This window comes from Aulonocara stuartgranti (assembly GCF_965226115.1).
Source record: "Aulonocara stuartgranti genome assembly, chromosome: 18".
NCBI lineage: Eukaryota > Metazoa > Chordata > Actinopteri > Cichliformes > Cichlidae > Aulonocara > Aulonocara stuartgranti.
In genome coordinates, this window is record NC_138954.1 from 6016113 (window position 1) to 6029572 (window position 13460).

General features: G+C 41.1%; 1 protein-coding gene across 1 annotated transcript; it reads right to left on the reverse strand.

The window, feature by feature from the left end:
- Positions 1-1164: 1164 nt before the first annotated feature.
- On the reverse strand, positions 1165-11767 carry LOC309694731 (uncharacterized protein). Its single transcript, XM_082514940.1, has 3 exons — positions 10084-11767; positions 3977-4029; positions 1165-3035 (listed from the first exon to the last, which is right to left on the reverse strand). Exons 1-3 carry the CDS (start codon positions 11708-11710, stop codon positions 1245-1247), a joined length of 3471 nt encoding a protein of 1156 aa, XP_082371066.1. The 5' UTR covers positions 11711-11767; the 3' UTR covers positions 1165-1244.
- Positions 11768-13460: the final 1693 nt, after the last annotated feature.

Below are 13460 nucleotides of genomic sequence, written 5' to 3' on the forward strand. Positions count from 1 at the left end.
TTCAGGTGTGTTTAACAGACACAGTTGCAGTTAAAAGTGATTTACAGAAGTCAATGAACAGCTTGCAGCATTATCCATGGTTTACGACACACTTATACACACGTATGTGTTTAAAACATGATGCATTGAGTATTTCTTCTTCAGTCACCTTCTTAACTCACTACCTCTCTGCATTGAATAATATCTGATATTAATCTCTGGCTGTCTTCCACAGCATGTCTTTATCCTGTCTTCCTTTTCTCACCCCCAAGTAGTCGCAGCAGATGGCCCCGTCCCTCCCTGAGCCTGGTTCTGCTGGAGGTTTCTTCCTGTTAAAAGGGAGTTTTTCCTTCCCACTGTCACCAAAGTGCTGCTCATAGGGGGTCATATGATTGTTTGGTTTGTGTCTGTATGTATTATTGTATTATTGTCTACCTTACAATATAAAGCGCCTTGAGGTGACTGTCGTTGCGATTTCGCGATGTGTATAAACAAAATTGAATAGAAAATTAAATTGAAAACATGAACAAAGTGAGTTGCTATAGAAATGTGTGATTATTATGATTTTGTTAAAGAAATGTGTACAAGTATGTGTAAAAATAAACAATAAGTGAAATGAAAATGAATGAATTAATAAAAGAATCAGCTTGAATTATTTCTCTGTAATGAAGCTGTTTTAGTGAAAGAAAAGGTCTATCTGACTGATGAATGTCCTGGGTTGTTCTGCTCTGAATGAACTTTGACCTTTGTGGTGTTTTAGGAGGAAAACCACTTCAGTTTTCTCCTCAAACTAGTTTCACATATTCTGTATCAAATCTGAGAGAGATCCTGGAATGAAGGGTTTGTTCATACCTCAAAACTTTTCATTTAAAAAAGCATCCATTTGTCCACACATTAAAATAAATTATGTCATCATTCATTACTTACATAGAAGAAACAACTTGTTTGTTAATTTACAAAACAAGAAAATATTTTGTCTCCCAAATGATAGATGCAAATGTAATTATATATTTAGGATATGATAAACAGAGTATATGTGTTAAAGGCAGGTCTGGTGATTACTTTTAGACCTGTGAAGTGGAAGAGAGACAACAACATAGATATACATAAAAACAAATGTTAAACAATCATTTAGAGCACAGAGAAGTTTTCAATTTCATTTTATGAAGTCCAAATTGTCAAATGTTTCACTGACTTTCCATCTCTGTGTTGTAATAAAAGACAAAGTGTAGATTTAAACACACCTCATTATGGATGACTTCAGTCTATCTGATTTCGCAAAAGTTTCCTGCATCACCTTCAAGCCAAAGTCCGACATAGACTGGCTGACTGAATGTGGTCTTGACCCTGAGGAGGTGACTCATGTTTTCAGAGATGGTGTAGAAAGACAAAACACCTGCACTGTGATCCAGGTACACTCCTAATCTGGAACACCGAGGACCTGAGACAGGAGTTTGGCTGTTGTTGTACCAAAGTGTATAAGTATCTTTGGAAAAATTCAATGCCCAAGATTTGTCATTTCGTCCAAATCCACATTTTTTCCAGCTCTGCTCTCTGTTGATACTCTTGTATGCGACTGCTACATAAACTCCTCCCCCTCTCCTCTCCACCTCCCAGTAACAACGTCCAGTCAGACTCTCTCTACTCAGGACCTGCCAACATTTAGTGAATCTGTCTGGATGATCAGAATAAAACTGATCTTGTTTCATTAACGTTACTCTTTTGTTCCCCTTTGATAACAACAGATATGTGTGCGCTGTGTTTGGATCCAGTGTGATCTCATGTGAATATTTTAAGAACTCAGCTCTGGTCTTTGGTTCTGGCTCCACTTCAGTGACTGTCAGTGAGATTTTTGTCCAGTCCTCTCTCAGAATGTCCTGTAGTTTATCTCTGACCTTTGAAACAGCTGCTGTCACATCCTCAAAGAACTTCAGAGGACGGATATTGATGCTGGATGAGTCTGTAGACTCACTGAGTGCTGACAGTGAGGAATAGTTGTGTAGAAACTGGTTGTGATCCTCTGTGTGTGAGAGCTGCTTCAGCTCAGCATCTTTCCTCTTCAGCTCAGTGATCTCCTGCTCCAGCTTCTCCTGAAGCTCTTTGACTCGACTCACTTCAGTTTCCTGCTGGGATCTGATCTGCTGCTTCACATCAGAGCTTCTTTTCTGGATGAGATGGATCAGCTCAGTGAAGATCTTCTCACTGTGCTCCACTGTTTGATCAGCAGACTGATTGATGGCCTCCACCTCCTGTTGAAGCAGCTTCACATCTTTCTCTCTGTCCTGGATTCTCTGCTGGATGTTTTGTCGACTCACCTCCAGCTCTCTCTGCCTCTCAGTCCTTTCTGCTGCAGCTGAGACTGTGTCGTGGCCTTTATGTTCATCCACAGAGCAGAGATAACAGATACTCTGCTGATCAGTACGGCAGAACATCTTCATCACCTCATCATGACGAGAGCAGATGTTCTCTTGGAGCTTCTTGGAGGGCTCCACCAGCTTGTGTTTCTTTAATGGAGCCACATCATAATGAGGCTGAAGGTGTTTCTCACAGTAAGAAACCAAACACACTAGACAGGATTTCACGGCTTTTAGCTTCATGCCAGAGCACAGATCACAGGCCACATCTTCAGGTCCAGCATAGCAGTGATCAGCAGGAGCAGCTTGGAGTCCAGTCTTCTTCAGCTCCTCCACTAAATCTGCTAACATGGTGTTTTTCACCAGGACAGGCCTCGCTGTGAACGTCTGTCTGCACTGAGGGCAGCTGTAGATTTTCTTCTTTTCCTCTTCATCCCAAAAGCCATTAATACAGTTCATGCAGTAGTTGTGTCCACAGGGAATAGTCACCGGATCCTTCAGTAGATCCAAACAGATCGAACAAGAGAAGTTTTCTCGGTCCAGCTGAACTCCTTTCTGCGCCATTTCACCCAACAGTGTCAGCGACTGTCTGAGTTTCTTTTCCTTATAACCAAAACTACGCTGAGCTGTTATGTAAGCAACATAACCTTCTGCAGTAAATGGGTTCTGCCAGCTCTTACGCAAGACCACCTGTTGATCAAACTGCAGAATTGAAGGGAAAAAGCAAACATGTGGACCACAAAGAAATAAAGTGTTAGAGAGTGAGAAGAATAGGAGGGATTATCAGGTTTTTAAAAATTTTAACTTTAAGACTTTGGTCACCTTAATTTTTAGATGGTAAATTAAAAATAAAGTTGCATACAAGCGATTACTAAAACTCTTAGTTTTGTCACTTATAGACCAATGTGACCTTTAGTCCAGGAAAGCTGTAAGCTTTACTTTACTTACTTAGTACTTAGTTCCTCCTACGCCGAGCGGCGCATCGGGCAGCTAGTGATCTCCATCGATGTCGGTCAGCAACGACTGCTTCAGCTTCGTCCCAGGCAATGTCGACAGTTCTCAGGTCGTCCATAAATGTTCGACGCCATGTGGTCTTTGGTCGGCCTTGCTTTCGCTTGCCAGTTCGTGGACGCCATGTCATGGCAATCTTAGCTTTACTTTACTATGTATAAAAAAACAAACAAAAAACCCCCAAAATCTTTCTCAGCTGTCTTTGCATGTAAGGTGGCGTATGCCCTGGATAGGTGTCCAGGCTATAGAACATTTAGACATTTCAACTAAATATTCCAATCACAGGCCAAATGAGGGTATTGTGAAAATGGGGTAGGGTTACTTTGACTAAGGTAAGGCCCCAGTTCCACAGGCATAGAGACCAGGCTTAAAATGTATTGGTTACATAGTAAGGTACAATGCAGTCAGGCACAGCTTTGGCAGCGTTTCCAGTTTGTGTACTTTGAATGGCATCAGTCATGTTTGAACCTATAGCAACGCAACAAGAGATCCTTTCTTTCAGTAAACACAGTGTACTAGGCTTTTGTTGTCAAAGGGAGGATGGATGTTATGCAAACTTAAGCTGCATTAAATGAGCTCCTATATAAACAGTAGCTTGATTGATAACATACAAATACAAATATAGTTGTCACCTGACTCTGCAGCTGAACCTGTTGGAGACCGATCCAGAGCTGAGTGAATCTGGCTGTATGATAATCATGTGATTTGATTTCAACAATATGAAGAGGCTGCGGGACATAAATGAAGGTTAAACAAGTTAACTTGTGTTATCCACAATCAAACAAGACCGTCCTGATAAGTTTCAACCTTTGAACAGTTTGTATCTTTGAACTGTGATTGACTGGCCACCAGAAATTCAGAGAAAACGACATACAGAGACCGTGTTGAAAATGTTGATGTCAGGAACAAACCGAAATTACAGGGCCAGTAAATGTAGCTTGTGAAAATAGTTGAAAAATTAAAGGGAAACGTCATCCCACGACTCCAATCACACAGAAAATGTCTAAAGCAAGTCCTGTTTTTCAATTCTACAATGTTAGTGTCACAGTCTGCGAGGCAGGAGGAGCAGACACAGGCAAGGAGACGGGACTGAACTGGAACAAAGACCGAGTTTTTATTTGGCTGGTAACAAGAGATACACATGAAACTGTGAAGACTATGAAAAACAAAGAAGCTATGACAACAATGTCTTTAAACTATGACATTTAACTATGACATGCGCTATGATCTTAAACTATGACTAGACGTGGAAACACAGATGTTCTGACAAAGACAGAATAAAACACAGACTAAATACACACCAGGACTGATCAGGGGAAGTGGAAACACACAAGGAAACAGCTGACACAAATGCACATAATGACACACAGTGGAGTTGTAAAGCTAAGCACACTGACCAAGGGAAACACAGGACCTTTACAAAATAAAATAGAAAACATAGACAAGACAATACCAGCTTAACAGATTTGGCAACTAGACAGGAACCCAAACACAGACAGTGATAAATAATGGCCGAGCTCATCCTCAACTAAAACCGAAATAAGAATCACACAAATTATAATCACAAATCGAACATAAGACAAATACAAACTACACTCAGATAGCCGAGTCAGAGACCCAGCCTGTGACAGTTAGATGGTACAGCTCCAGACCAAATAACTGAGTAACGAACGATACACTCGTACAGGACGCCATGATTTATTAGCAGGATGAAGGCAGGGTTGTGCATCACTTTCAGGCTGTTAACCTGCAGGAAGACAAAACTTCACTGAAACTTCAGCAGCTTCAGCATCATTAGTAAAGACAGATTTAAATATGTGTAATATCACACTGTGTCATAAACTGTAATACTTTTTTTTTTTTTTTTTTTCTTTTTTTAAACAAGTTAGCATGTATTTGTTTTGTTATCAAAAGTGTTTTTATTCAAGATACATTTTAGAAAAAAAAATGACGATGGAAGGATCTGTAATTCTTGTACATAACTGTGAAATCCCTTCAAGTCATTCTCACTCTCAGCCTGATGAACCAAAAATACATTTGTTTTTCTACCTTCTTTGTTATTTTGATCATTAAGTGGTGCTTAATGCTGGGAACCACTGTAAATTATGCCTTTGCATTTTTATTATGTCCTTGGTAAAGATTTAAAATTAAATGTAAAAATGTTGCTTTGTATGTAAGAATTTGCATGTAAGGCTGTAAACATAAATACAGAATTGGAAAGACTTCAGGTTTTATTCTCACACTGAAACATCTCTGGCTTGTTTTGTTAAAAAGAAATGAGTTTGACAATGTTGTGGGTCTTCTCCTGTATGTGGTACGGGTCATATCACTGTCAACTATTTTCACTGACTGAGTATTTTTAAAACAATTTTTACTTTCCTCTTTTGGACACAACTTTCTTTTTTTTTTTTTTTTTCTAAATGACATCAGAAACAGCAGTATGCGACATTACGTGATGGCAGAGCTTCAGTTCATCCTTTGTCATTTTTTTTTTTTTTTTTTTTTAAATAAATAGGACAGGGGGAATGAATGAGAGAGAGAGGGGGAGAGAAAGAAAGAAAACCAAAGGGGAGAAGAGACGGTGAGAAGGGGGGGGAAGAGAGACAAAAAAAAACAAAAAACTCCTGGGTCACCTGTATGGAGAAAAAAAACAAACAAACAAACAAACAAAAACAAACAGAGGAGACAGCAAACAACAAAGAGCAACATAATAATAGAGAAAACAAAGCACCATCACAATAAACTAGCTAGTCATAGATATCAGTATTTACTAAGTAATAAACGATATTGTGCAGCACGCAAGATAGACAGCGCACAGTGTGCTTTGAGGCAGCAGCCAAGAAAGCTTTAGTCCGCGTCTGTGAATACCCATGTGTGCATACCTGTGTGGATCAGCATGCTTGCATTCCAAAGGTTTCTCCATGTAATGATCTGCTAGGGAGTGTGGGGGGGCCACAGCCCCGTCCTCCAGGGTGTGAAGCGGGTATGGAGGAGATCAAAACTCCAGACATCCAGAGGCCCCCAGAACACAAGAGACCATGGAAGACCAACAGAGGGGCAGCCGCGCCACTGTCCCAGTAAGAGCTGAGGAGAGTCCCAGATGAGGGCTCGCCCAGCAGCCGCGGAGCAGAAGTCAGGGGGAGTTGCAGTGACGCGCCCGTGAGCTCCGCCGGCCCCCAGCTGCGCCTGAGTGACCGAGCCCTAGGCCGAGAGGCCGGGGGCACCCCACCTCCAAAGGGGCCCGAGCGAGCCCCAGGCCCCAGGCCCCGACAAGCGGCCGCCAAGGAGTGAGCCGGTGTGTACCCGGACGCCCACCCCCAGACACAAAGAACCACCAACACACCGACACCTGAGGGAGTCCGCCACCGGCAGGGGAAGTGGTGGTGGGTGGAGATAGGCCTCCAAACCTTGGAGGGCCTGAGGTGTCCCCAGAGAGGTGGCGTCTGATACCCAACCTGACATATAGACACAGACATACAGGCACACACAGACACAAACATCCATTCCCACCCTCATGCTCTCATGTGCACTCACTCCACACTCAACCAACGTGGAGACAGACATAAAGAGACGCTGTACACACAATCACACTCCCCAAGCGTACTCTACAAACCGGGTCTAGGTACCCTTGCCCCTGGAGGGGGGAATTGCACCCAGACCCAGGTGGTGTTACCCTTTTCCCTGCGGTGGGGAGAGGCAGACCACCCCGACTCCGCAGCAGCAGGGAGGCCCCACACCCCAGACCGCAGTCGGACGGCCAACTCCTCCTACTAGCCCTCCCGCTCCAGCAGGCCGCAGAGAATGGGGGTGGGAGAAGACTCCAAACCTCCCTCCACCCGCTCATTGTAGTGTTGATGCATATGTGTTCTAAGGTGCAATTAAAACCCAGGAGGGGTTTTAATTGCACCTTAATTGTAATACTGATGCTGCATTCAGGGACCATGGGACAGATGGATTAGAAAAGTTACCTGTTGAAAAAGATCATAGAACACTTTATTGCTGCTGAAAACAGAAGGAAATGATGTAAAAATCGTGTTTATTATAAAACCCTGACCTAGAGCGGCTGAGTGAATGTGGTCTGGACTCTGTGGAGGAGAGTCATGGTTTCAGAGACGCTGTAGAAGGACAAAATACCTGCTCTGTGATCCAGGTACACTCCTACTCTGGAGGAACGAGGACCTGAGACAGCTCTGGTCTTTGGCCCTGGTTGTGTGAGTAAAGCCTCCACTTCAGTGATTGCTAATGAAATAAACTTTTTTACTTGTGGTGCTTTTTTAAAAGACGCTTATAAAACAGTTGGAACAAATTGATTAAAATAGCAACCCTGTTTTGAGCCCCTTGCTGCTCCTGATGTGGATGATTAGGTTTTGCTGTTTGTTTTGTGAATTGAATAAATAATTTGGGGTTTCATCAAACACAAGAAAACAATAAATAAGAGAATACAGTCACTTCATGTACTACACATACGATGTGTTTATTTTTATTCTTATTTATTACCAGTTCTACTGTCTTAGTCTGTGATGCTTCTTCATGGTTCGAGCTCCAACAGAAGCTGAGTTTCAACCCTGTTTTGAGCCCCTTGATGCTCTTGCTGTGGAGGTTTTGCTGTTTCTTTTGTGATTTGTGTTTTTTGGAGGACTTGGGTATTGCCCTTAAGGTGGACTAGAGTAGCTGCCTTGGCAGAGGTTTGCACTCTCAGAGTGCTTCCTGTTGACACTGGTCTGCTCTGGTGGCATCCTGTCCACTCATATCTTATCTTCCCACTAAAGAGCCATTTCAAATAAATGAATCTTCTTATATGGTACAGTACAGTTCAGCTGTGGGTGTGGCAGCCTGCTATTGAATGTACAAGACTTATCCGTAGGTTACGGCATGACATTGAAAACAATATAAATACATATGTACGAGCTAAAGCTGTTGCTCTCAGTCCCTCTCAGACCGAGCGTTCTCTATTGTGGCCCCGAAGGTTCGGGATGATCTTCCTCTTCACATTAGGCCGTCTACATCAATGGTGGTAAATCTCATTAAAACTCATTTTTATTTGCTGGCCTTTGACTCAGTCGGTAACTGGAACTGTTATTTTATTGTTATTTATGTACAGTATTTGTTATTTTTATTGTACTTTTTATATTTCTGCTGTACAGCACTTTGGTCGGCCATGTGTTGTTTTTAAGGTGCTGTATGAATAAATTATGGTATGTATGGGGTTACTTGAGTTCATATATGTATTTAACAATACAGCTACAATACAGTAAAAAGCATAAACTTTAAATGGCCTTCTGTCAGGGTTCCTGGGTCGCTGACAGAGTGTTTTCTGTTTATGTTTGGTTCCTTTTTCACCTGTTCATATTTCCTGCTTGTCTGTGCCTCCTGTCCACATGCATTATGTTCTAGTTCTCTTCCTGTGTGTCATCAGTTCAATCACGTTCAGCTGTGTATTCCCTTGTTGTGTCATTGTTGATGTTGCCGTTACGGTCGTGCGTGTTTTCAGTTTGGTGTTCGTTCATGTTCTGTTCATCCATTCTCAATAATAAACAGCCTTCAGTTCATCACTCATCCACGAGTCCTGCGTTTGGGTCCTCTTTTCCTTCCCTCCACACCATGAAGCCTGACACCTTCAGTACTGAACCCTGATTTAACCCTTATGACCTCACCGGGCATTTTTATTCATTTACTTGAACTTTTTTGTTGTTTCCTTGTCTGTGTTACAGCTTGTTGGATGAATTATTTCCAGGAAATCTACTTTTAAGTCAAATTTTTGAAATGTAGTGCTTTTTACCCTTACATGTCATCCATACAGTTGATGCATTTTGCATGCTTTTGATTCTTTGTCATAAAATCCTCATACAACAATATGTGGGTTGTTTTTTTTTTTTTTTTAGCTTTTTTTTCATAAATGACCTAATCAGCTTGACCCCTTTTCCAAAATGATCTAACATTGAATTATTTTCAGGATTTCAATCATTTTAATGCCAGTTTAAATATTTAAATTATTAAGAATTTATTCAAACCAACACAAAAAAACTAAATATTTTTCATGCAATAAATAGTTCACGGATGTCACATGATTACATTATTATTTTTTGTGTCATGCAAAGTACATCCATGGACAAAAATGTGCATGAACAAAATCTGTTCATTTTCTCATATGAATATAATCTCATATAAATCGTATTCCCTGATTATGAAACGGTTTCAGTTCACTCTTCAGTTCCTAGAATCAAGACAAAGGACTGTGACATTCTTTTAATTATTAAAACCTTCAATTTGTTTGTCAGCTTAGACAACAAAATCATAAGTATTTGGTGTGCTAAACATAAATATAATTCTCTATCCTTTCTTTATATACTGATACAAAAAACTGTGTGAACATTTCTTTAAAGGGGGTCTGCCCACGTCTCTGTTCTTGAAAGTGGAATAGAAACAACAAGATAAAAATACATCAATACAAATATTCATTTACACATTTGGAGCACAGAGATGTTTCCATTTTCATGTAAAAAATAATTTTACAAATTAAAAACATTATGAGGGATGATAGCCTCCATGGCTAAACAGACAAAGGAATAATCTCCAGAGAATAAACTGCAAAACATCAGGAGAACAACTGGAAATTTTGAGGTACCACCCACAATGTTGACTGACAGCTGATCTCTGTGCAGAACAGAAATGGCGCAACAATGATGGAGAAAACATTAAATGCAGATTTATATGAATATGAAATTCTATTATAATTTACAGAATTTAGCGCTTATTACACCAGAGTAAAGCCAGAGTCCAGCATAGAGCGGCTGAGTGAATGTGGTCTGGACTCTGTGGAGGAGAGTCATGGTTTCAGAGACGCTGTAGAAGGACAAAATACCTGCTCTGTGATCCAGGTACACTCCTACTCTGGAGGAACAAGGACCTGAGACAGGAGTTTGGATGTTGTTGTGCCAAAATGTATAACTGTTTTTGTAATAATTGAATGCCCAAGAATTTTCATTACGTCCCAATTTGCACTCATTACCCCACCCTGCTCTACCGATATCCTTGTAAGCGACTGCGACATGAATTCCTCTCCCTCTCCACTCCACCTCCCAGTAACAACGTCCAGTCAGACTCTCTCTACTCAGGACCTGACACCAATAAGTGAATTTGTCTGGATGATGGTAATAACACTGTTGTTCATTCATTACTGTTACTTTTCTGTTCCCCTCTGACAATAACAGACATTTGTGTGCTGTGTTTGGATCCAGTGTGATTTCACATGAATATTTTAAGAACTCAGCTCTGGTCTTTGGTTCTGGCTCCACTTCAGTGACTGTCAGTGAGATGTTTGTCCATTCCTCTCTCAGAATGTCCTGTAGTTTATCTCTGACCTCTGACACAGCTGCTGTCACATCCTCAAAGTAGCTCAGAGGACGGATATTGATGCTGGATGAGTCTGTAGACTCACTGAGTGCTGACAGTGAGGGGTAGTTGTGTAGAAACTGGATGTGATCCTCTGTGTGTGAGAGCTGCTTCAGCTCAGCATCTTTCCTCTTCAGCTCAGTGATCTCCTGCTCCAGCTTCTCCTGAAGCTCTTTGACTCGACTCACTTCAGTTTCCTGCTGGGATCTGATCTGCTGCTTCACATCAGAGCTTCTTTTCTGGATGAGATGGATCAGCTCAGTGAAGATCTTCTCACTGTGCTCCACTGTTTGATCAGCAGACTGATTGATGGCCTCCACCTCCTGTTGAAGCAGCTTCACATCTTTCTCTCTGTCCTGGATTCTCTGCTGGATGTTTTGTCGACTCACCTCCAGCTCTCTCTGCCTCTCAGTCCTTTCTGCTGCAGCTGAGACTGTGTCGTGGCCTTTATGTTCATCCACAGAGCAGAGATAACAGATACTCTGCTGATCAGTACGGCAGAACATCTTCATCACCTCATCATGACGAGAGCAGATGTTCTCCTGGAGCTTCTTGGAGGGCTCCACCAGCTTGTGTTTCATTAATGCAGCCACATCATAATGAGGCTGAAGGTGTTTCTCACAGTAAGATGCCAGACAGAATAAACAGGACTTGAAGGCTTTCATTTGTCTCCCAGTGCAGACATCACAGGCCACATCTTCAGGTCCAACATAGCAGTGATCAGCAGGAGCAGCTTGGAGTCCAGTCTTCTTCAGCTCCTCCACTAAATCTGCTAACATGGTGTTTTTCACCAGTGCAGGTCTCGGTGTGAAGGGGTGTCTGCACTGAGGGCACCTACAGTTTTCCTTCTGATCCTCTTCATCCCAGTGGGTTTTAATACAGTTCATGCAGTAGTTGTGTCCACAGGGAATAGTCACCGGATTCTTCAGTAAATCCAGACAGATTGAACAGCAGAACCTTTCTTGCTGTGCCATTTCACCTTGCAGTGTCTAATTGTCAGAAACAAGGAAAGTAGTTGCTCACCACAGACATGCTGGTTACACCCATCGAGGAACTAGAAAACATGTGAACAAGGAAATTTATGCACCACCGAAGTGGGCGGAGTCAACAGTGGTTTTTCCAGGAACAGGAGTTTCTGAAGAGGCAGGACATGTTTGGCAAGTACAGCCATACAAACCTGTCACAGTAGAGAGGACATAAATGCAAGACAGATCTGTTAAGAAACAAAACGCGAGCCTTCATTGGCTGAAGAAAGACAGAAGAATCCCCTAAAAGGACATTAGAATCACACAAAACAGGAGGGAGAGGAACGTGAAACAAACAGGTTAAAGAATGGACGCTGTGATAACCACAAAAAAGAAAACCACACAATGATGCAGACAGGTTTTTTTTTAAAGCTTAGAAAATCAAAATCATAAGTCAAAGAATAGAACATTTGGAGTTTAATCAAACACAAGAAAACAATAAATAAGAGAATACAGTCACTTCATGCACTACACCTACAGCATGTGTTTATTTTTATTCTTATTTATTCATATTTATTACCAGTTCTAATGTCTTAGTCTGTGATGCTCCTTCATGGTTCGAGCTCCAACAGAAGCTGAGTTTCAACCCTGTTTTGAGCCCCTTGCTGCTCTTGCTGTGGAGGTTTTGCTGTTTCTTTTGTGATTCGTTTTTTTTGGGGGGGATTTACTCATTTGTCTCGCCCATCCTGGTAAGTGAGCCAGTACAGATAAAAAAAGAGTTGTGTGTTCCCCTTAAGGTGGACTAGACTTTTTTGTCCTTTTTTATGTTTATGCATTGATGTGTTTGCTTCTTACGGGCTGCAGTGAAACTAATTAGGTGTAAAAATCAAGAACAAAGTTTGTTCTCTTCACTTATTGTGCTTTTAACCTGTTACAGTGCAGTGAAATTGTTCTCAGCCTGCTGTTGAGATTGCGGAACAACTGGGTATTGCTTTGTTTGTCATGAGCTGATTAATTCATGTGAAACAAAGATTGTTTTTTTTCCCCATTAATCTTCATTGAACAGAAGCTTTTTGGTGTAACCTGTCCTGGGTACTAACATATGTTGTTACTGCAAGCCACAAAGTGCCTAAAGCTACAGTTTTAAAAGCCTTCTTTGCCAAGTTGTCTGTCATTTGTATGCACAACACTGATTCTTTCCTTGAGTTGCGTGTTTTTTTTATGCTTGAAGGATTATCAGGTCAATGTTAAGCAGCTTAAAAGTGTGTGTGGGGACTATAAAACACTATCACAAACCCTTCAGAATTATTGCTGAAGGACATTAAATTTTTTTTTAGAAAGTCTGGATCCTGGAAAGCAAAATATAAACAAATGAAGGGTGACTCAAAGCTTTTACACAGCACTGCAAGTCTTGTAAAAGATTTTTATTATTGAATATATAAACCAATTTTTCCACACTGGTAGAAACAACATTATTCTGGCATTGTCATCCTCTACTTAGCACATTGTTCACACGTATATGTTCTTGTAGGAATACACATTGGGGCATTCCACATACTGAAGACTTGATTAGCTGTAAACACGTGCTTTCAAGTTTTAAGAAAATCAAATCAAATAATAATAGATAATAACTTTATGTATCTACAGCTGGTTCCTACACCACAGGAATGAGGTCTAGGAACAAATTACTCTGTATCAAAGGTGGTATTCTAGATCTTTTAGGACAATATCGTGATTTAATGTGTGAAACAGAATTTAA